The sequence below is a fragment of the Peromyscus eremicus genome, chromosome 12 (assembly GCF_949786415.1).
Source record: "Peromyscus eremicus chromosome 12, PerEre_H2_v1, whole genome shotgun sequence".
Classification (NCBI taxonomy): domain Eukaryota; kingdom Metazoa; phylum Chordata; class Mammalia; order Rodentia; family Cricetidae; genus Peromyscus; species Peromyscus eremicus.
The window spans coordinates 59,845,152-59,869,410 of record NC_081428.1 but is presented as its reverse complement, the minus strand read 5'-3'; the positions used below and the strand labels follow the sequence as shown (position 1 = coordinate 59,869,410).

The 24,259-nt window shown below is 46.4% G+C and overlaps 1 protein-coding gene and 1 long non-coding RNA gene across 4 annotated transcripts in view; one reads left to right on the top strand and one right to left on the bottom strand.

Moving 5' to 3' along the window:
* The window catches only part of Kalrn (kalirin RhoGEF kinase), a 604,693-nt gene that overhangs the window by 413,112 nt on the left and 167,322 nt on the right, over positions 1–24,259 (bottom strand). For both annotated transcript variants that reach the window (XM_059277711.1, XM_059277712.1), the window contains exons 2-3: positions 13,096–13,170; positions 6,177–6,291 (exon numbers count right to left, since the gene is read on the bottom strand). In XM_059277711.1, coding sequence (XP_059133694.1) covers positions 6,177–6,291; positions 13,096–13,170 — 190 coding nt within the window. The remainder of the gene's footprint in view (positions 1–6,176; positions 6,292–13,095; positions 13,171–24,259) is intronic.
* LOC131922867 (uncharacterized) lies at positions 6,098–10,899 on the top strand. Of its 2 annotated transcripts, none has more exons than XR_009382423.1 (3): positions 6,098–6,214; positions 6,676–6,768; positions 10,577–10,899. It is a non-coding gene; the product is annotated as an uncharacterized LOC131922867 (long non-coding RNA). The 2 variants fall into 2 exon arrangements; XR_009382422.1 differs by having other exon boundaries at positions 6,098–6,425.

Here is a 24,259-nt window from a genome sequence, read left to right as displayed (position 1 = left end):
CACTTGGCAACCTTGATGTACTTAATAGCAATCAATGAATTGAAAAGAAGTTCACGTATTCTTTGATATTCATATCAATTATAGTGCTTCTTCGAAGTACAGAAAAAAGTAATCATGATTGATTTTCCTTGTTGGAGTTAACTAAGGGGAACTTCTCAAGAGACACTTCACTACCCCATTAATCTTCTATTAATAATTTGGTTATGAGCCCTCAGAGTCAAAAGTTGTTTCTTTTTGATTCAAAACTGGAGTGGAAGATCCATCCATGTTTTGCTTATTACTCTCGTCAGGAAAGCCACGCACAGAGACCTCACTTGGGCACTAGCACTATAACTCTGCTGAGCTCCAAACCAAGAAAAACAAGACAGGATACGGACTATGGAAATATGGGGTAAACTATACCAAAAAAAGGTATGAGAAAAAGAAACACAAAGCTCTAGGCAGTGGCTGTATCTGGGGGCATGCTGGAGGGGGAGGCAGTTGTGGGAAGCATCAGGAGTGGAGGCCATGCTCTGCCTCTCAAGTTGAGGGACAGAGTGACATGCTTATCCCACTACCGCGCTTCGTAATGCTCATGTCTATTCTTTTTTAAATAGCATGCACTGCTGTGTGTTCATACGTATATTTTTTATTATTACTACTACTAATATCCCCTTTGAGGGAGAGAGAGCAATGATTATTGAGTGACTGAAAGATTGCTTCACAACACCTTTATGAGATAATTCCAAATTAAGAATTAGAATACTAGAATAAGACATGCGGAATACCATGGCCAGGTCTTACCCTATGCCAAATGTCTTCCATCAGCACCCCTAAAAGCCCACTCTACGCTATGCAGGGTCTTAGAAGGCTGAGCCATATCAGCTACGTCAGTGGGCTCCCTTGCCACCTGACTTTCAGGAGTACTCAGCCAGCAGCAAGCAGGAGAACAGAGGAGAAGCGAGTAAGGTCCTGATATCAAGTCCCTGTCCCCTTCCCATCAGGGAGTCACTGTGTACTGACAGCATCTCTCTCCTAAACCCATAGCCCTGGAGCCTTTTGATCCTCCCAAACCCTCCCCTTCCAGGCCTAGAAAGACTCATGTTGCCCTAGCTGCTGTTTCGAATCTTGGTGTTTTTCCTCACGCCTCCTCACACCTTTGGAAGCTGCCCCTAAACGTTGTCTTAAACTATACAAGCTGAGGCCACGTGTTTCTTGACTCCAAGTGGCAGAACTGAGACCTGAAGCTGTGCATATGATCTCTCTCCTCCCTTCTCTGCAAAGGCTGCATGACTCTAAGGAAGGTGATAACTAACAACGGCAGTTGCTACTGTGGTTTTATGTTCCTTAGCCACATCATAGAACACTATTTGCTCTTCAGGACAGATGTTACAAACAGCTTTAAAAAAAAAGACACTTAACTGATAATGCTGAAAAATATGTGTAAAATGTGGAAACTGTAATAGAAACGATAAACCTTTGACACAGGCAACAAAATAAATTGAAAACGTAATTTTTAGGCAAATGGAAATACAAACAGTGAGCTACTGTTCTTATTGGTCCTGCTTCCTGGCCTTCCATCACTTTGATTTCCCCCTGTACCTTCCTTTAATGGATGGTCCTAGAACAAAGGACAGGGCCCAACAGCACTCCCCAACAGGTCTTAATAACAGAGTGCCTGTGGTGGTGACACTTTGGATAGCTCCAGCTCTCTCGTGCTAACAACAGGAGGAGGAAACCTTTGCACTTCCCCCTCCTCTTCCTGTAGCTGTCTTTCTGGTCCTTTCTGCTTATTCTTATTTTTCAGTGATGCAGCACAAAGACAGTTCTGGCTTTCAGCCCAATTTATCTTTTTTTCTGGAATCAATAGAAGAGGTGCAAATATTATCAAATAATAAGCTACAAATAAAGGCACTTCGGTTTGACTGGCATTAAAGAATAACCCGTCCTAATGTCTTGTCATCTCTCCTCACTGATATGACACTTGCACTCCTTGACAGAATACTCAGCATCTTGGCAGCATTTGCTAGGAGCGGAGTCGATGGCAGCACAACATTGGTACCTTAGGAGCAGCAAAAAGATGATCGTGACAAAGCGGGATAACAAGCGACGCTGAACAGGGGCAAGTTGCTGTGACAGAAACAACCTTTACTCGCTACCTCAAGCGTACAGTCAGCTGCCCACCATGTCTGGACACCCGCTTACTCCCAGACCTCCACTTCCAACCCTCTCTCTCAGTTCTGAGGCACGTTCACCAACTGATCATATCTGGTTTTCCTTCCCGCTCCTTTCACAGACAAGTAACTACAAGCAGATAGCAGACCAGAGGGACAATAAAAGGTCAGATAAGTGTATGATGGGTGACAGTGAAAAAAGGCACCACGAGAGCTGGTGATGATTCCCATCTAGGGCCTGGCTCGCGGTAGACACTCAATAAGTATGTGTTGAGATCAGCGAGTGGAAGGGAGGACTTTTAAGGTCATTCACAACCTATGGTTTCTCAGAACAAGATGCATAGAAGAGACTCTGGGTGTGGATGTCCAAACTCATCAGAAGCAATATGAGAAAAGACCTCAAATCAAGTCAAGAAGGGCCCTAAAAGAGTAACTTAGAACAGACAGGAACTATTACACCTTTGATTGATCTCTGGCCCCAGGTAATGCCCCAAAAGTCTCACCAAGAGTCTTAGGAGACCAGAAAGCAGTTGTCTTGGGACTGAAGATACAGACAAGATGCCAGGCAAGGAGTTATTTAGGGAGCCAGCAAAGGATGTGTCTGCTGGTTTGAGATCCTGCATTATTATGGGGCATATATTTCCCAGTATCACAGCAACCTAGAACCGAGGACAGGAAAGAGACTTAGAAACACAACCCCATGTCTGAATCAGTAGAGTCGTTCTTTCTACAGCATCCCTAATGGAAAACTGTCTAGGGTCCAGTGACCTGACGAGGGGCGGAGTGCTGCTGCTGGACAGCTCCCAGCTGGGCAGGCTCTTCATTTGAGTCCTGATCTCTACCTTGTCCTCGGGATGCACCAGTAAATTACCCCAATCCTGCCTCTTTTTTGTTTGTTTGTTTGTTTGTTTGTTTTTTTGTTTTTCGAGACAGGGTTTCTCTGTGTAGCTTTGCGCCTTTCCTGGAACTCACTTGGTAGCCCAGGCTGGCCTCGAACTCACAGAGATCCACCTGGCTCTGCCTTCCGAGTGCTGGGATTAAAGGCGTGCGCCGCCACCGCCCGGCCGCAATCCTGCCTCTTTAGGGCAGCGCCTTTGACCTGGATTGTTTCTCTCTTTGTCAGGGATTGTTTCTCTCTTCTCCCGTTGGACGATGCTGCAGTGTGGCTACTTTGGCAGCCCCCTGCCTAGTGTATGAGGCTGACAAGTGTGATGCCACAGAGTTGAATGCAGTGGTCTCGACACGGCCTCTCTGCACAGCAGACAGCACTACTATTCATTTCTAATTATCACGACTGTGGTTAATCACCTTTTCTAAACAGGCTGGTTCCTTACAATCCAGATCCTTCCACCTCTCAGGTGCCTTTCCTGTTTTGTCTTCTGCTAGCCGATTCAGTTTTGTGGTCCAGCACAGACATGTCTGCACTGCCCTTTACAGTTAGCAGTTTGGATTATGTAGAGAAATAGCCAGGCTTCCCTTATTTTCCTCAATATGTCTCCTCCTGTTAACTATGAATCCTCAATCTGCCTGGCATCTAAGAGTCACTAAATATTTGTTAAATAATAAACAAGGGCACGAATAAATGAGTATCGAATGTCACCTACGGATTTGAGCACACCAGCCTGTAATAAACACCCCATCTCCAAACTGAAAACCATTCTTTCAGCATCCCGGATCATGACCCAGGATCAATCATTTCTTTTCATCAGAATCATCCACCTGATCTAGCTTCATTTCACACCGAAAGCCACAGCTAGGCAGAGGAGCAGCACACTAAGTTCTCAGTTTTCCTACCACACGTCACGGTCTTTTAGAATAATTCTATTGCAGATTCGGTACCCATGAGTGATGGTGTGTGAGCATCCAGCCAGCAGAATTAGGAAATGATTGGTGGGCACAACCAGTTGGTAGATGGCAGCTGCTGCTCCCAATCCCAGTGAATACAGGTCCCCTTGGAGGGAGGCAAAGGAGTCAACAGACAACTCTTGCTACTGAATAACAACAGCTTTCCTGCCTCCCACCCACCGGAGGCTGCAAAGAGGCCATGTGCTTGGGTGGGTGGGGGGCACAGGCTGCCATGCTGGGAGGCACAGAGCAGCGAACAGTGGGCCCCTCACAGACAGCACTATCACCTCTCCTTTGTTCTCACGACCTTCGTCTCAGTCCCTCCTGGGTTTAATCTTTTACCCAGCAGAAATCTCTTCCTTTCTTAATTGCTTCCAATCCATTTTGTCCCAGTCTTTGCTTAACAAGTCAGAATGAAGGAAAGTGTGCTCTTCCAACTCTTCGGCTTTTATTCTAAAGAAAGGATGAGCCTGTCTGGGCTGTAGGGATGCCATGAACCCTGAGGAAGAAAAATGCATCCTTTGCCTCTCCTGGGACTCAAAGAGAACTGAGAGTCTATCATGCGTTCCTACAAAAACTCCCCCAGTAAATTGCTTCAGAGAATGCCCTGTCTCACACCTACTAGTGTACTTGGGGAAGGCACTTTTTAAAACTGCTTAGCCCTCCAAAGCTAAATTACCAAATCATATAGCACAATCATGGCTTATTTCAACCACCTCCTTGCTCCGAGTCAGACGGGAATATTTCTTCCCTCTAAAGACCTCCAGGCTCTTTTATTCTCTAGTGCACTCTTATGCACTCATACTTTAAAAGTTCTTTGGGTGTAATCCGAAGTTCTTTTACTGGGGCAGAAGACCCCCCTGGATATCATCAAGGAAAAAAAAAAAGAGATCCTTTTCCACATCTGTTTGTTTACAGCCTTCTGCTCGGAGCTCTCCCGGGCCCACCATTCCATTCAACATGTGTCTTAGCATGTGATACTGCTCCTAGAACTCCTTTTCCCACCTGCCCATCAACATCCACCAACCCTTTCCCGTTTCCTTCCCTGGAGCTTTCCCAAACGCGCTGCTTGCCTCGCTTGACACCTGCTTCAAGAACTTAATCAGCACACTCAAAAATATCCCAGGTCTCCGCGCGAAGACAGCAGAATTTATAGCTCCTCCGACTAATTGACTAATTCTCCCATAAAACGAAAATTCTGAAAGCCCAAGGCACCACCTCTTATCTCCCACAACCAACACTCCACAGGCACCCACTCTGGCTAAGGGAAAGAAAGCAGTGTCCTGGATGAGGAATGAGGTACCAGTGCTGCGGTCGGGAGGGGTGTGTCCCAGGCAAGCTCTGCAGCAGCATCCCTGAGAGCCACTCACATCCAATCAATATATATATATCCAGACTATTCCCAAGGGCTCTTCTGGATCTTACATTCTACCCAGTCAAAGGCCTCTTCCATCCCTTCTCAAAGACATAAGCCATGTCTGAGGCATGTCCTTTACCAGCTGCCTCTAGGATGGCATGAAGACAGAGCTTCCCAATCTTTCATTATCACCCTTTGCCCTGAAGGATCCATTTACACCCCCAATCTCTCCATCAGTGAAACTTGATATCACACATATATTACATATATCTATTGTGTGTGTGTGTGTTTTGTGTCTATGATTAATACAAAGTGAGATTCACTTGCTGTCTCAATAATCAATCATTACCTTCCTCTTCAGCAATAATACCCTGCTTGAGAAGGCAGGGCTGACATTGAACTGCATGCTACTTCTAGATGAGTGACACAAGAGAGGGTATTTGCCCCCAAATCCGAGGGCCATACATCTATTCAGAGAATCTAAAAGTAACCGCTATGTAAGCCAGAGTGGGAGAGCCAGAAGTTTTCATGAAAGTAAACAGCAGCTTCCCGCTCCTCCAAGCCAGGCCAAGCTGTCTCCTGTCACAGGCCCCACACCAGTCCTTGGAGCCTGGGATTCTCACCTCTGCCCACAGTTACCATTTCCAGATGAATCCCAGCAGGAACAACGGGAAAAATAGGAATGTAGTGAACAATGGCTGATGATGTTCCAGGAACAATTAGAATCCAATCCAAGGGCCCCTGGCAGGCACCGTGGCTGTCTCAACTCAATGGCATCAGCTCAGCTCCCCCTCCCTACCGACGGTTCCCCTTCACCTTACCTTGGCACGCTGGCCAAATACGTCACAAGTTTCCGCAGGTCTTCCTGTCTTATTCTGTCATGATTGCTTCGGGCAGGGAAGGTCAGGATGGGTCCGCCTCGCTTATCACGGCCCCCTGGAGGGAGCAAGAGGAGGGAATTTAAGAAAAGCATCCAGGAGAGTCAACTGTAGATGAAACACAATGTGTCTGAATGTCAAAAGAACAGGCTACAAAGAGCAAAAATCAGAGCAGGTTGGGGCTACATGAAGGTAAGATGTACGACTTTGGGCAAGTCTCTCTAGATTTCTGCTGCCTCATCTGCAGAGGATAGGGATGATGGTGGGCACACTGCAGGGTTATTGCAGGGACTGGTGAGACAGAGGGAGGAGGCACACTGTGAGAAGGAGCACCCTCTGCACATGTGAGATGATAAGTGTCGTAACCGTTCGTGTAGGGAAAACAAGTGAGGCAAAAGTGCTTTGTCTTAGAAATTTAACCTCCAGTCACTTCTCTGTGTAGACTCCAGTGAGGTGGGATCATGCTCCGGGAGCTGACTGTATGAAAGGCCTCAGAGGCATCAGGACGATATTGCCAGGAACCTTCCAGATTCATGTAAGATACACCGAGAGTTCTCTACCCAGCCCAGAGGTCAGCTCTATCCACTGGCTGCCTGAGGTGCCACCTGTTACATCTGATGGAGAAGCACGTGAATCTCGTTAGAAATCCACGTGCTCAGGGTCTTAACTAAAAACCACATGTGAAAAAAGCTAGGGGGAGTGAACCAAAATGATGACCGCTGCTTTTGTTAGGACAGTCTTCAAGACGGCTACTATTCCTTTCCTCTATTTTCTAAACGTTCTCTTTGCCGTTATTACGTAATTTTAAAATTCATTCATTAACAGACACTGCAATTATAAAGCAGACCAAGCTTCTCAGGGGGTTGGATGCGGTTGAAGCTGAAGGGTGGTGACTATGTCCCTACAGTACACTGACTCTCTACTAATCACAGGCCATCTATCTCGGTAGTATGATCACAGATGCCCACCAAGCATCCACTGACATCCCCACAGTGGGGACCAAAGGGAATTTAATGGGAGAAAGATGGGGGCCACATGGCCATAGCACCAGAGCAGTCCTAGGAAGAAGCCTACACTAGCTCATTTAGAAAATGATCTCCTATGTGACTGAGTGGCCCAGGTCCCTCCCAGGTGTGAGCTCAGGCACAGTGCTTTTCCTCTAGTCCAGGAGCACACAGGTGCCATTGGGCGGCTTGTCAAACAGCAAATCCAGAATACCCTGAAGGACAAAGAGACTTCAGGAGGAGGACACCAGGTAGATGACTCCATGAGTAATGTGCCTTCTGCACCCACGTGAGGACTTCAGTTCAGATTTCCCGGCACCCCCATAAAAAATGACAGGATGAGCTATAACCCTAGCATTTGGGAGACAGAAACTGATTCCCCAGAACTTGATGGCCAGCTAGTGTAGCCAGTCAGTGAGCTAGATGAGATGAAAGGCCATATTTCAAAAAATAAGGTAGGGAGTAATTGAGAATATACTTGGTGCAGACCTCTGGCCTCTGTATATGCATACATGTGCATAAGCATTAAGACATACATGCACTCTCACATACATGGGCGCGCGCGCACACACACACACACACACACACACACACACACACACACACACACAGGATTGGAGGAGGCTGCAGGGAAGAAAGGATTAAACAAAATCAAGCCACTGAGCAAGACCAGCATCCAGGTCCCTCTCTGCCCCAGCAGAGTGGATTTGTGCAGATATAGAGTTGAGCCACAGATTCCCCAACTCCAGATCTTTCATACACCCAGACCTAGTTCTTTGTATTGATGATCGCCTTGATCTCATCTGCCTTGGGAGAAGACCTTATCTCCCAACTGTGATCCATGATCCATATGAAGAAGGAAACACAAGGGTTAGAGCAACAGGTTCTCAAGCTAGAAGGATCTCAGACATCCTTCTCTGCTAGCCTTGATCTCATCACCCTAAGCATTTTCACTCTTGGAGGGGTGTGTGTGTGTGTGTGTGTGTGTGTGTGTATGTGTGTGTCTGCATCTGTCTGTCTGTCTGTCTGTCTGTACGTATGTATGTATGTCTGCCACAACTGTCAGTTTTCTCCCTGACCTTCCAGGGACACCTCATAAGTAGGGCCATGGGAACTTGAGGAGCAGAGACTCTCATGGGCAAAAGGTGACCTGGTGTTTTGGAGGGTTGGTTGGTATGGTCCCCCTCTCAAAAGACCAGTAAGGTTTCATAACCACAGCTGGAGGTATGGTTCTGAGTATGTAGGGGGCCTCCAAAGGTGGGAACTTGCCTCTTTTGTCTCCAAGAGTGTCTCTTTTTTATGAATCAAGAGGTAAGGAAAGGCAGCAGGATCAATCCTATCTTTTTTTCAGAGTAGGAAAGACATCCAAGAATAAAGAGGAAGAACAAGTATAGAGGAGAAGCATTATGTTGCAAAGCAGGGGGCAATGGATGGAAGGAGGCCTCACTTGGGTAAAAGGAAGGGCCTAGCACTCAGTTTATAGGGCTGTGCCTTTCTCTCTACGGCAGGCTACAGAACCCAGCAGGAGAAGAAAATAAAGACAAGTCATGGAGAATGACAGCTAAGCCTGTCTCAGAGCAAAATAAGAGACCAAAGCCACCTTTCAAGGTCAAGATAGGCTTTAGTTACTGAGCAGAAAGCCACAGAACCATTGTCAGTAGAAAGCATTCCATGGGGATGGGAGTGACAGAGGCTTCAGAGATAGGTGTTGAGAGGTGCCATCTGCTCTGGGCCCCATTCTGTGATGGCAGAATTGAGCTAGTGAAGAATGTGCATGGGGCGGAGCGGGTGAGGGTGAGAACCGCTCTGTTACATCAAGGGATCCCAGAGGAGAGGGATCCTTTGCCATCGATTCTCTGTCAACTAACATGGGAAACAGAGAGGTGGAAGGCAAGATAACAAGACTACAGACAGATATAGAGGCTAAGACCATGGATTGCCACAGTAAGATGAAGTTAGATGCTGGTGTCCAGAGGCAGAGCATTCATGAAGCTGTATCACTGATAATGGAGATGGAGACTGATTAGAAGGAGATGAGAGATGAAGCCTCAATCCCCAGTGCTAAAGTCATTGTTTATTAGGTGAGAGGAAACGTAGCCATATTTAAAACATCACAGATGGTGGCATGATCTTCCGTCAATAGCACCATTCACTTGTTCAACAAGCTCTTACCCTTTACCTACCCTTTACCTACCCGTGAAAGGCTTTGGTGATAGGAGCTACATGATAAGGATGCAGAGGATGGGGGGGGGGGTTGAGTGTTCTAGAAATGTCAATGGCTCTCCTTCCGTGTAGACAGGAAAGCAGGGTGGGGAAGAAGGAAGGCCCAAAGTGAGAGACATTGTTTCATTGATGGAAGTGGGGGGGACTCACACTCCGAGAAGGTACCAGGCTCCAGTTAGGGGAGCATATGGAAGCAGCGTGGGAGGGAGACACATCTCAGGAAGCATACCAAAAGTTGGATTCACATAACAATAGCTCTGCAAGATTTTAATGTATTCACACACATATTTTTTTTTTTAAAGGAATGAGGCTATTTTGTAGTTGGAAATGCCAGGTTAGACTAGATAAAGTTGGTTATTGTAGGATTTTACAGAGCCTTAAAATGTTAATGTGCCTTGATGGATGGTCCAAGTGGAGGGTGGGAGGACTTCAATATTCAGCAGTTCCCAAACTTCTTTCCTCATTTTCAAAGACCACCTTATGGTACATTGAAACTTTGGGATCCTGAGTCTAAAAGGTTGTCCCTAGGAGCATGGAGCATCTGTGAGAACAGTGGGAAATGATGGCAAGGGATCCAAAGCCAGAAAAGAATTGCCAGGAGGTGGCCAAAGGCAAGGCGTAAGCGTGTGAAGATCCTAGGGCGGCAGTGGGTCCTCCACAGGAGGGCTGAGTAGAAAGAAGAGATCTGGGTGCTGTGAGTGGGAGGCCCGGAACCCACAGCTGTGGGCCATGGAGCCCAGAGGGGCAGGACTGGCACAAAAGAGGCACTCCGAGGGACAGAGACAGCCACAGTCACACACGCCCACATGCCCACATACAGAAGTGGTTGGGCTGCCCTGGCCTAGTCCAGATGTCCGTTGTCATGGCAACATGCTTTCTTTCACCTGGCCAAAGCTGAGATGCTGGCAGAGGAGGGCGGGCACAGCTAATGGTCTGTTCCTCTGCCTACCATGCTCTGTACTTCGCTCTCAGAATGAAACGCAAACTGCCACACTGCAGTATTTAATGGGGGCGGGGGAGGGGGGAGGGGGCTCTCTACTTGGCGTTAGTTTTGTGTTTTGTTTCCTGACTCAGAGTGTATAGAATAGGAAAATCATTTCTTGTTTTCACTTTCAGATGCAGTCAGTTGTCATCTCCCAATCACCCTCAGTGCCCTTGCCAGGCATGGAAGGGCAACGTTCCCTAAGCCCAGAAGCTCCTGACAGGCATGGATGAGTCAGGCTCGGCTCATGCAGGCACACAGCGGTCTCTGGGAAGTTCCTACCTCCCTCATCTGTGACCACTTTCCTGGCAAACTGCTTCCATGAGTCCCATAAAGGCAGCTCCCTATCTCTTAGTGGGCTTTCCCAGGCCTGGCTGGGCCCCACTCACATTCTTATTGACTGTACATAGGAAAAATGATCCATAAACTAGGAGACGAGGGTCCCCATGTCAGAACATACTATGTCTGTCTTCATAGTCCCTGATGGATGCTGAACAAGATGGCGTCAGAAGCCATGAGCTAAGTCTAAAAAGGCCTCTGGAGGAACGAAGTGGAAAGTAACTTGGGAAGGAGAGGACCAAGCTGACAGGTATAAGAAAGGCACTCTTGGGAAGGAAACCATCTAGCATGAAATAAACAGGGCGTCAGCAGGACACCCAAGGGATAGGAAGGACATCATCTTAACTTAGGGCCATAAAATTGAAGGAAGTGAGTTGTAAGCCTGTGCTAGGAGTTGAGGCTATGAGGCCTGGGGCACACCATGCATGGAGACCACCAGGACTTCCACACAGGGCCTTTCCACAATTCAGTAAGCACTCCAAACTCTAGTTCACCTTGAACTTGTCACAGACATGCCTCTATGCTGAAATCACAACACAGGGTCCTCCTGAAGGTTGTTCTGGTGTCTCTACATCTTTAGTAATGAGGGGCTCACTACCTAACACAACAGGGTGTGGTGATATATTTGTAATCTAAGAAAGAAAACTTGCCTGAAGATCAGAAGACAGGGCCAGTCACAGAGTTAGCCACAGAGGGCAGGCAGTGGTGGCACACACCTTTAATCCTAGCACTTGAGAGATTGCTAGCAGAGGCAGAGATCCATCTGGATTTCTGTGAATTCAAGGCCACACTGGGCTACCTGAGATTAATCCAGTCTAAAAGAGAAACAGCCAGGCAGTGTTGGCACATACCTTTAATCCAGCCCTTGGGATCACACACCTTTAATTCCAGCATTAGGAAGGTTGAGACAGGAAGTGATATGGCTGGGCAGAGAAAGGAATATAAGGCGGGAGGAGACAGGAATTCACTCTCTTGCAGAGGCTCTGGCAGGCTGAGGAGTTGGTGAGGTAAGAGGTTGTGGCTGTGGCTTGCTCTGCTTCTCTGATCTTTCAGCTTTCACCCTGATATCTGGCTTTGGGTTTTTATTATAAGACCAATTAGGATTCGTGCAACAACAGGGCAAGGCAGCTTTTGGATCTCAGTTGTCTTAACAGCAACAACGGTGAAAAGATACCATTCCACCCGCTGCTGCAGAATGCACCCATCTTCCAAAGGCTCCTGTGTGTACCTAGCACATGCCTACCTCCCTTCCCACACTACACTGACTTACTGCCCTCTCTTCTCTCTAGTAAGGTGGAGACAACTCAAATATGGTTTCCCTTTCCACAGAGGATTCCCCCCCCCCTTTCCCCTCCTCTCCCTTCTCTCTACTATGGTTGACACATCAGCTGAGCCAGCAGTACCTGTGGGATGAGTCATTGTACTAAGGGAACACGCTCACTCATGCCCTGTGGCTCCGCGGCCGTTCATGCAGACGAGGCAAACTCTCCAGAAATAAAGGCTCTGTCGACAAGGTGTAGCACCAGGGCTTCTCTCCCAAGATAAGGCCTCTTCACTGCTCCCACAGTCACCACCCAACTCAGGCCCAGGATCTGCCAAGTTCTGATCCAGAAGGACTCCAGTTCAGCTGCCAAGTTTGTGACGTCATGGGAAACTAACACGCTACCTAACCAAACACACACAGCGAGGTTCCAATCAAACTATTTACAAGAAGCAGTCGTTGCCTGAAGGCTGCAGATAGCTGATGACCAAATTACATGCTGCCATTTGGCGCGTAAGATCGGATGGGAGAGAAGCGTGGAATAAATACTTGGAAGTTACCATCCAGAAAACAAAACAAGAAACAGACAAACAAAACAAACCAAGAACAAAACTTGAGAAAACAAACACTTGAGTTGCATGTGCTAAGAAAATAGACAAGGAGAAGCCAAAACTAATTGTAATCTCCTATTTGAGACGTTCTAAGAAACAACAGATAAAACCCCAGGGAAACCACATGTGGAGTGGATACTCTCTTCCTACAGGAAGTGCCACAGTCACAGTGGCCACAATCACAGTGGCCACAGTCACAGTGGCCACAGTGCCACAGTGGCCCTGCCAGAGAGGGCAAATCAGGCAGCAGTGTGTGTGGATCTGCCCGTTGTTGCAAGTGTCCTCTAGAGTCCCCAGGTAACATGAGAGCCCCCTGTGCCTGCCACTATAGTCAGGAAGCAGTGGCTACAAGTCAAACTTCTCCTCTCACAGGTCCACAGAGGTGAGGGAGCAACCACACATGCGCACACAGCTCAAGGAAGACATGCAGATAGATACTCACCAGACACAAAGGCCACTTTCTCCTTTAGGATGGGAAGGACATCAGAAGCTTTCAAACCATCATTCCGAAAAGATCCTGCAGGACAACAAAAGAGACACAGGATAAAGACGTCTGCTACCGGTTAGGTCTCAAGGTCCCACTCTCAAGTTTCCCAGACCCATCATCCGGGCTTGTGCAGGTCTGTAGCCCAGCCCAACACAGGGAGCCTCCCCATGGTGATGGGGTTAACGACATCTTCTCCTGGCTCTTGTCAAGAGAGGACAGTTCCAGTCACTCCCCTACTGAGTCCACGCCCCAGGGACAACACTCGCAGCCCTGTGGTTGTTGAGTGACTTGAAAATGGCAACATGTTTTCAAAGCATGCTTGTACATCTAGTGCCTAGCACAGTGTCACACAGATAGCACGTTAGTATATACGGATATCACAGTAGTTTACAGAATCCCAAATGACATCTGCTTGCAGATACAACTGTTGGACTTCATTTTACAAACGGGAAAAATAACCTACAAAAATCTAGTAGCTGGAGGCAAAGTTGATGATGCTATCCCATACCCACCTCCACCCTAATGGCATCACCAGTCCCCCACAGAAACAAATCTCCTGAAGAAGTGTACTTTGGCTATCTGGCCCTTTAAGTCTTACTTCTTGGTTGTAAAATCTTTTCCAGGGTCTAACCAAGTTCCTATTAGGGGACGGGAGGTAGACACCCAGAACTCGCCAAACTGGAAAAGACTCAGCTAGAAAAACTGTAGTCCTGAAAGTAAAGGGCAATCTAGCCCATATGAGGAGTGTGGGAAGGGAAAACCAGCTTTCACACATACACAAAATCCCAGGCTAGCCCACTGTGACCCTGGCAGTTAAGCCTGGTGCCTCACAAGAACTCTGAAGAGAACCACCCACACCCACGCCCTTGGAGCTGTCCCTGGGGTCTCTGCTGTATACCACCATTAAGACATCCCACCATAGATCTCACAAGCAAGCAGTCGCTCAGCTCAACGCTATAGAGCCAGGGAACATGAACACCATTCTAGCGTCTTTGTCCACATGCTGTGAGGCCAAGCACGAAATCTACAAAGGAGAGAGTAGCACTCTGGGCAAGCTTGTCTCTATCTCTCAGTCTCTCAACATCATATAAATTTTACCAACGAACCAGGAATGAGTTCACTGGCCCAGGGAAGAGGAAATTTCATGCCCCGTGCCCACCCAACCAAGGAAGAGGAAGAGGTGTGCCACCAAATGCCAGTGTCCAAGATCAGAGGTCATAATCTAACCCCAAATTTCCAGTGCCTGACCATTTCATCTCTTTCTTCTTTTTCATGTTTCCCTGAGGTAGTGAACCTTTTATCCAGCAATTACACGTCTTCAGAAGGTGACACACGGGCTAGGATGAGGAGTAACAGCTGCAGGCTGACTGAGCCGCAGTGAGGAGAAAGAAACGCTGGCAAAGAGAGTTCTGACTTCAAAGCCCCAAGCCTTGTTCTGTACCTCTGCCCCTGGTTTCTTCAGATAGCTATGCTCAAACCTCACCTCCCACACCAAAACCCACTACTTCTCACGAAGGAGACTGATCAGCATCAGTTAGTACACAATTTACGAACAGTTCCTATGACTTGCTTTGTCTTTCCTTTTCTTCCTCATGCAGCAGGAAAACATTTTAGCTTCTCAACCATTTTTAACTCATGACATTGCAGTATCAAAATCTTGTTTTTCCAAGTGAAATATATTTTCCTCAGTTTTAAATACTCTCCTTACATCAGTCTGCTACACACTTAATTGCTACTAAAAACATACAAAAATAAATTCTATCCTGCCTTTTCCCAGATTATTTACAAATTCAGAGTAAGCCAGGCCTGGTGGTGCAGGCCTATAACCCCAGCTACTCAGGAGGCCGAGGCCAGATGGTTACAAGTTCAAGACTAGCCTTGGGAACTTAGTGGAAGGATTGGGTATGTTACGTCCAAACTACTCTCACCTGCAGAGAAGGAGGCCCTAGTCTCATCCTTCCCTCTCTCCTCCTTCTCACTCCAAGGCCCAGGACCTGGAGGATGGCAAGCCATTCCTCCATGTAGCTAGTGATCATGGGCTCTGGTGAATGTCAGTCTGGAGCTGGCCTCTTCTAAGATTCCTGGGCTTCCACTTCCTGGGCCAGAGGCCTCCCCAGCCAGTTAAGACTATGGCTGGGCTATATGCCTGACTATGTGCCCACCACAAGAACTTTCAAAGTACCCAGATTTTACTAAATCCATTACTAGGAAGGAATCATTCCCAACAGCAGCAACAACAAGATTTTTCACATTATAAAAGCATTTGCTTAGGGGTCTTTTTAAATAAAAGTCCCTTAGTGCTTTAAATTAGTTTTTCATTTGCCAAAAATTGAATTACAAATAACTTTTCAACAATACATGCATTATGTAAAGCCAAGTAGAGCTAAACTAATTAGCCCGGGGGCTCAGGAATTGGTGACCTTGCATATAAAACCTATTTGCACTGGCTGAAGAGCCTATGTATGAATTCCCCCAGGGCCCTTGTGAAACCAGCTGTTAGAATATATAATAAAGGGTAAGTTCATCAACCACTAACTCAAACAGGACCAATGAAATTGGAACATGTTTTCACTATCAGGTACACATCCCGGTAGACTCCTGGTAAACGGCCAATAAATATTTGATGAAAGAATAAATGACTGAAAGTTACCCCTTCCTAAAGTGAGGTGCACAAGGTCAGTGGCATGACTTGTCATATAAACACTAGGGTGTCCCCCAGCCTTTCTAAGTCCCCTCTTCATATTTATTGGCCTTCACAACCAGTTCACTATCAGAGCAACATGTTTTGAAAGGATGTATTAGGAGCCAATTCTTCATTCAGTCTCAGTGTGCTTTGTTAAACCAGAACAATTCCTCCCTGGCTTCCTGGCCCATTCTTTCTTGGGATCAGGTGGGGACCGGAATTGTTGCAGGTAGACCAGTTGCCAAAATGGAAGAAAAGTGATAGAAGAACTCTGTAAGTACACATGCCTTGCAGGAGGCAGCTTGCACCACAACTGCTATTTCTGACACAAAGTGTATCTGATAGCATTATTAGGCTGTGAACACTAGACCAATGGTAGACTAGCCTTTTCCTTAAGACAGGCTCGCTGAAACAGGAGATCCATTACTACCTCCATAGAAAGCCTGAGAAGAAATAAAAGCCCCTAACTCCTTGGAAGGCCTATAAGGGAAAACAAAACAAGTCAGTAGGAACCCATGTGGACTTGACCCAATGTGGGTGTTGTGCTTTCTCTTAAGGACAAAGGCATGCTTGGCTAGCTTTCAGTGCTAAACCCACCACATTCATGTCCTGCTGCTGTCAGAATTACAAGCCTGCTGTTCTGTTAATTAGCAAAGTTGAAACACTCTGCATCTATTAAGGAAGTAAAAATTACCACCACCATCCCCTCAGGACCCTCCAGTTTGGGTCTCCTCCCAGCCCTAGGTCTGCTCCTCATTGCCCTGCACCTCCAGCAACATGCTCACACAACATGCTCACACAACATGCTCACATTGCTGCCTGGTCCTCCTCACATTTTCCTCCTCACTGCTTCTCATATGTAAAACACCAATGGTCCTCACTCTGGCACCCAGCCTGCACTTCTGGCCCCAAGGAAGAGCAGGACTGGGCCTTGTGCCATGGGCCTTGCCCATGGCTTCTTAGGCCTGGGAAAGCAGTGACTCCCTTAAGGAAGCGGAGTGCTTGGGCTCCGGGCCAACCTCCTCCAGAAAGCAATCCTGATTGAAACAAACACAGAAACAAACAACTGAGTGAGCATTTGGTGAGTGTTCAAAAGTGTAAGCTGCCAGGAGACCCACGGATTGCTCTGTATTTCCTTTTGGTTTTCAGTCATGCTTCCACAATTTGCACTTATTTAAGAGTGACTGTGTAAGCTTTTCAACATTGCGTCAAGTGGGGCTGAGCCCTTGCCCTCCACTAAAATGGCAAACTTCCAGTGTGCAGGTCCCTACCTCTTCTTTCCTTCCATACCATTGTATTCCACGCAGGTGGTGTCCTATCCCTGTTTAACAACGTAATGTCCTATGGGCATACCTGTCTATCACTGGTAATGTACAGTCCCAAATACTCAGTGTTCATTTCCCTCTACTACTGGGTATCTACCAGACTCCAAAGAAAAGACAAGCTATTGAGATTCTGATAAAGAACTCCACCCTCTCACCCCACCCTCCACCTAACCACAGAGTATCTATGCTATCTTGATGATGGGTGTTATCTGTCCAGTATCCAAGCTACCTGATAATGGGCACTCCTCATTACCGAGGTGCCCAAACAGAAACATGGGTAGCATCCTAGACATTCATCTCTCCATCACACTTTTCAATGCAGACATTCAATTATGTTGACTCTACCTCCTAAATCTCTCTCAAATCCATCATTCCTGTGTAGTTGCCCTGACCTCTCAATCAAGTTGAGCTGTCCCCAGTCGTACCTTATCGTTCTTGAATGGCATCTATGTGTTCTCATTTCACTCCCCATTAACTGATCCTGACATCCCCAGGGAAAGGACCTTATTATACTCACTGTTCTACCCACACACCTCACACAACGTCTGTTGCACCAAAGGGACTCAGGAAATACTGAGCCAAACTGAACACACATGGTTTCAGTGAGCTCAGAGGTGAGCTGGAGGTGGATGGTCAGGATAGGCTATCCTAGGAAAGGATATGGACCAAGAGAAAGGCAGAAGACAGATAGGAAGGGACCCAGACATTGTGCCACTCTATGGATGGGTAGAGTTTACTGCTGAATAGAAAAACAAAGTGGAGGGTATAGCAGATAGAGCAGGGAGCTCTGCAGTCTGAGTCTCAGAAGTTGCTCCCCAGAGGAAACGGCCTGTGTCTTGGGAGTCACAGAGAGTCGGGCTGAGCTGCACCAAGGGGCTGAGGAGGGAGTGAAAGGAGTGTTTGGCTGGTCCCAGAGGAAAGCTGTGGCTCAGAGCAGGGTCATGCCCAGTAGGCTCTGACGTCAAGCTCCAGGTCACTCCTGACCTGTGGTTGAAGCCAGGGGAGATTCAGACACGAGGCTGATGGTAGAAATCTCATCTGATCTTTCCCCTAAGTTCCAAGAGAGTCCATCAGGATGTTTGTTCTGAGTTACTTCCAGAAGCCAGCCAGGCCAGCAGCAGGCTGGTGGCTCGTGTAAGACCCTGTGAAGATCCTTTATAGAACTGAATCATAAAAGGAGGAGACTTTCGCACGGTCCCTCCCGTATAGTGAATAAGCGGTTTAGGCGAAGACATTGTCTGTAACAGAGGACCCATTACTGGCAGAGGCAAGATGCCCATCTCCCTTGTCCTCTGTCCTAAGAAGAGAAAAGGGAAGTGACAGAAATGGAGGTGTCAAGAAAGAGTGAGATCTGATGGTAAAGAGACACATGCACGTGCAGAAATGGAGCAAGCAAGTATTTTTTTTTTCTCTTTACAGATGTGAATGAGCTATTGAGGAAATGGCCTGTTGGAAAACCCCAGCAAATATAAATATATTTCTTGGAGCACTCCTTAAAACAGCTGCCACCGAGGCAGGAAGTAAGTGCTGAGAGCAATACATCTGGCAGAGAGGGACAGGGCAGATTCATGTCAGCAAGAGAACACAGCACCGCATGGAGTCCCACGGGCCTCTCCCCAGCCTGGAAACGCATCCAGCCCCTGGCCAGGCCCCGCCGTCTTCCTCATCCTCACCACCCACAAATGTCAAGCAGTGCCGGAGACGGTCTGTCTCCCCACCCTGCAAGCATGAAGGGGAGACAGTGTGGTGGAATGCTCTCTGGCCATGAAACTCCCAAGCAAAGAACATTCAGGGTCCTCTGCTAGTCTGATTTCAGTGACCATGGAAAGGAAAGCAAAGGGCTCCTCTTCCGGCAGTTGCTAAATACTGAGTTTCCCTAAACCAAATGACCAGGCCTTACACAACATGAAGCAGTAGCGCACGACTTGGGAAGATAACCCGGGTGGGCAGTCTTTATGAAAAGGAGAGGTGATGTTTATCTTCACCAAGCTCTGACATAGCCTTGAATATAAGGAACGCTTTCTGCACACTGAAGTACAGCACACCTTCTCTAACTTTCCACACTACACCAGGCTGGACTGGCTCCTCCACCCCATGCAGTCATTCCTCACTGCCACTGTCCACTGCCACATCTGGCTCTCTCACGAGACCCTAGCTGGACTCCCGAGGGCAGGGCCAGGTGTTTACCCAGGTGGCCTTAGTGTCTGAAGTACAGCTGGTGCTCACTGCAGGGACTGAGCCCTTCAGACCCACGGCACCATGGGTCCTTCCACACAGAGGCAGTGATTGCTGTGCCTCTTCCTCCTGCGCACCTTTTCTGCTGGTTCCGACCCCCACCTTCATCCTTCTTCTCCTCCCGTGCATCCACGTGAACTCTAATTGTAGCCAATTTCAATATTAACTTCTAAAGTCAATATTAGATATAAAGGCCTGGCTAATGGGCTACTTTTGAAAAGCAGAAATGTGTAATACTTGCCACTGCTAAATTAGCTCTATTAAAGATCACTTATAATTAGCACTTTAAACATGTGGGTAACACCTCTCTAAGCCCAGCTAATGAGCAAACTGTTTCTGTTTATTCTTCACAAGACTGAATATTATCTGGAGTTGAGACCTCAACTGCAATTCACACAGGCTCCTTCTCTCTCCCTCCCTCCCCTGGAAAGTGGGCATCCTTGAGGACAAGGCAAACACCATGACCACTTCAGAAGTACTTCTGTCTATCCACCCCTTTCCCCATATTCTAACTGATCAGGTTATTTAAAGTGTTCATGCTACACGTATCGTCGAGTAATGCTTCTGCAAGGGACCCCTGAGTAACACCAAACGTGTGGCTGCTGGTGACGAACTACTGAATATTAGCAATATATTTGCTATTATATTAGAGAGAACTGAGAGGCCTGTGCTGTAGCAGTTCACGCATGCAAAAGTTTTGCTCCTTAGAACTCTCCCTCTTGGTTCTCCTCCTTCTCTTCAGCAAGAATATCAGTTACTGACTCTCAAAGCCAGCCTTGACTACGTCATAACAGAGGGCACTCAATCAGACGTCACAACCTGAGATGGCCCAGTCCCTCTCTAAATGCTCTCTCTTCTCCTGCCCTCGCCCCATGTCCTGAAATGTGGACACAATGCAGACAGCAGCAGAGCAAACGCATCAATGACAATGACCATCTAGCAGCCATCTGGGCAGCTCAAGGCAAGAGACCCTCATGGGAACTTCACAGAGCGGTCCTGATGCTCAGCCCAGGGCTCCTCCCTGTCCCACCTCCACTGTTCTGTGTTACTTCATGCTCCTGCTATGTCCCAGGAGTGGAAGAAATGTCACAGGAGCACAGAAGCACTGACCGGGCCCAGGAATTAGGGTCACAGTCACAAGCAGGTTTACAGAACTGTAGTAGAGAAGCAGAGGAGAAGGAGCACACCCAAGCCTCAGGCAGCTACAGGGACCTTTGCAGACCAAAGCACCCTCCCATTCCCAGGCAAACTGCCGCTGTCCTTGGTTCTGAAGTCATGTATGCTTGCTACTCCACATAGCTGCTGTCCAGGCTGTCCCAGAATATGTGAACCAAATGAGAAAGCAGCCGAGCAAAAGGAAGTGGTACGCTGTGTCCCCAAAGAAGAACATGTGTGATGAAAGCCTGCAAGAACATGGGCCAAAGGAGGGCTACTGATTACTGCAGAGAATCAAAAGGCTTGGCTTGTTATTGCTTTCAAATAATTGCAGAGACCAAGAAAGGCCTGTGCACCCCCCACACACAGACATAGACATACACACACACAGACACACACACAGAGACAGACAGACAGACAGACAGACGACACACACACCATATATTCAGATCCCATGGAAATGAGGTGGCACAAACCCTGAATGACACCCAACATCCAACACATGTCTGGACTTATAAATCAGTAAGTTAACCATATCTGAAGTGGATGGGTTGGCCCTGAAACAATTCCTAGAGTTTTAAGCAGCTTTGAAATCTCTCCTGAAGATTTTTGTCTTAGCCACCTAAACATGCCGGATTAATTAAGTTTAACATTCATTGAAAAAATGTGTCAAACAAGGTTGTCATCACTGTGAGAATAATATAAGGTTCCTGATAGCAAGGAATTTTTGGTTTGGGGGAAAGTCAGACACGTAATTTCAATGTCACATAAGAAACACATTATAGAGGTATTGGGGGAAATATTCAGAGAGTCATAGAAAGATAGCAAGACAAAACTCCAGCCTAAGGACAGACCTCCTGATGAGACAGCAGCCAGCAGAGCAGAGGCAAAGGGTTGTGGACACGTCAGCAAGGTCCTAGGTTAGACGGGACAGTGGTGAATCTGTCTGCAGCGAAGTCAGAACAAGTTTTCCTGTGACCTGAACATTCTCCAGAGTAACAAAGACTGAGCTGATATCTGTTAGAGGTAAGACACAAAAGCTTCCCATGGAGCGGGCAGGAGCAGAACCCAGCATGAGCTGGCGAGTGGCCAAGTTCAGGAGAGAGGCCAGAAAGCAGCAGAACGTCAGTGAATGGAGTAACTCACCAACCTGGAGCAGCAGGGAGTGCCTCATCTTCCCACGACACATCTGTCTGTCACACTGCTCAAAGGGTCCTCTGGACGTGACTTCTCTGAATTTACATGGCTACAATCCTATGTGCTGGCCTTGTCACTTCTAACTCCCATTCCCCCTTTCCCAGTCTCTATGAATCTATCTATGTTCCACACAAAAGCATGCAGGTCCAGGTGACATTTCTGAGAAACATACCTACTGACAATATACTCTGAAAGCAGGGCCACTATCTAGATGAGGGAGCCCCAACATCACCTGTAGGCAACTTCAGAGTCACACAGGAGGCCATAACTGCTTTCAGGGAAAAAGGAAGAGAAGCCTGAGGCAGCCCATGTCCTAACTTTGAGCTGTCAGGCAGTAGTGAATGGGGGGTCACAGAAAAACACGAGAGCAGTTAAGTTGCTCTTCATATACAACACACACTTCAGACCCTAATATCTGCCTGCTGCCAGGAGCATCAACTCCCAAATTGTCAGATTCTCTGCTTCATGCTCTCTGAAACTCTCTCCTCACTGTCCTCAGTCACCTGCAGGAAGCTGGTCATCTGGCCTACTTTGTTCTTTTCCAGCTTCCTCAAGAAGGGGGAGTCCTTATCAGAAGCAGGAGGCCATGAGGTTGCTCTGGCCACTGATGAATGCACATATGTGCCCAACACACAGACTACATGCCTAGACCAGATCAGTGTGAAGCTGTGGAGTTAGGGTAGTTCACACAGATTATACTACTGAAAAATCAGGAGCAAGCTACATGTTTGACCACAGAGGACTGGTTAAAGGGATATGTCCACTCAAAGCAGTCACTAACTGTAACACAAAAAAATAACTACTGCTGTATAAACCTCACAGTATATTGTTAAATGGGAAAAAACAGATTACAGAATAGAATCTATAAGCTGATCCCAGTTGCATAAATACAAGTTTCTATCTGTATAAAAAATACATACAGATAATGCACACAGTGATTATGAGCTATTATTGCTAATTTTATTAATGTTTCTTAAATGTTTCCTATGTTAAAATTTTATTTATTGTCAAAATTGGGGGTAAAAAGCAAATTTATTCATTTACATGTTTAACTTTTACATACAAGATCTCTAAACATTCATACAATTTGAAGGTTTAATAATGAAGCTACAGATATAACATCTGCAAACGGCATTTTAAAGACAAACTTATTTAAAGCTGAGGACAACTGTTATACATCTGTTCACTCTGATGCAATTTTGTGGCAAATAAAAAATGTACCATTTACCACACATAAAGTTGTCCTACAGTTAAGAGAGCCGTAGTTCAAATAAGTAATAAAAGAAAATTTCATTTTTATTAAATATCAAAGATTTGCCATGAATGCAAATAGAGTTTGTTCCAAGAATTTGAGATGTTAAGGACTCAATAAAATCAACACGTTTCTGTCTATGAGCCATTTATCACAGTGAATACCTGCTAAGTAAATCTCTAAGTGCATGCTGTGTACCAATGCAGGATTTTCAACCAGACATTTCAACTAGAAGAATAAATGCATGAAAATACTTAAACATATTTTAGAAAAAGATAAATAATGGTTGAGATTGCCCTACTAGGTTTTAAAAGATATTTTAAAAACCATAATTATTAAAAAGGTGGAACAGACAAAAGTAATGTCAACCATTTAACCCAAAGTTGCCTATATAACATTTTAAGATTATAAACAAATTAACCAGGGAAAATGAGGTGTTGGAAAATACAGCTGTAAGAAACAGAGAGGGGAGCTAGGAATACCTCTTATTCCTCACTCCTGGAAAGATGTGGAAAGAATATGAGTGAGCATTTTGGAAAAGAGGGCAACAGATGAAAAAGTAGTCAATCTAATTAATAATCAAAGGAATACAGTCTAAACAATGACACCATTGAAATTACAAACTTAAGACTCTGAACAGGGCAAGAATCTCAGTGGTGGCCTAGGGGCAGTTACCTCCCTGTTCCTCTCCACCAGGGAAAGCAAAATTGCCACACCTTTCCAGAAGGTAGCTTTGTATTGTGACTCGAAGCAGTAATACTGGGTATAACAAACAATGTAGTAAATCCTCTTTTGGGTGTCCAAGGAAGGAGAATATTTACATAACATGAGCTAGATATCAGTGGAACAGCAGTCAGCCACTACCATTTTAAGTCATTTTTAATCCCACAGAAGTAACACACACCGCCTGTGACGTAAATGTTAGGATGTGGATGATACAGGCACCATTTGTGTTGGGTTGGATAGGGTAAGACTGCTCACATCAACTGTTTTAACCCCAGAGTGGGTGATTTGATAGGGTCCCCATACCTATAAATGAATGCACTTCCGGGCGGCGGGGTTGGGGATAACAGACAGTCTTCCATACCCTTTTCTATCATTTTTAACTTTCCACCCTGATAATGTATCAAAATGATTATTTTTAAAAATGCATAAAGACCGTGTAAATAGTCAAGCTATACACAATGGTGTAGACCTGTAGTTTCAGCAGTCAGGAGGCTGAGGCAGAAGGATTGTGAATTTGAGGATAGCCTTAAAACAAACAAGCAAACA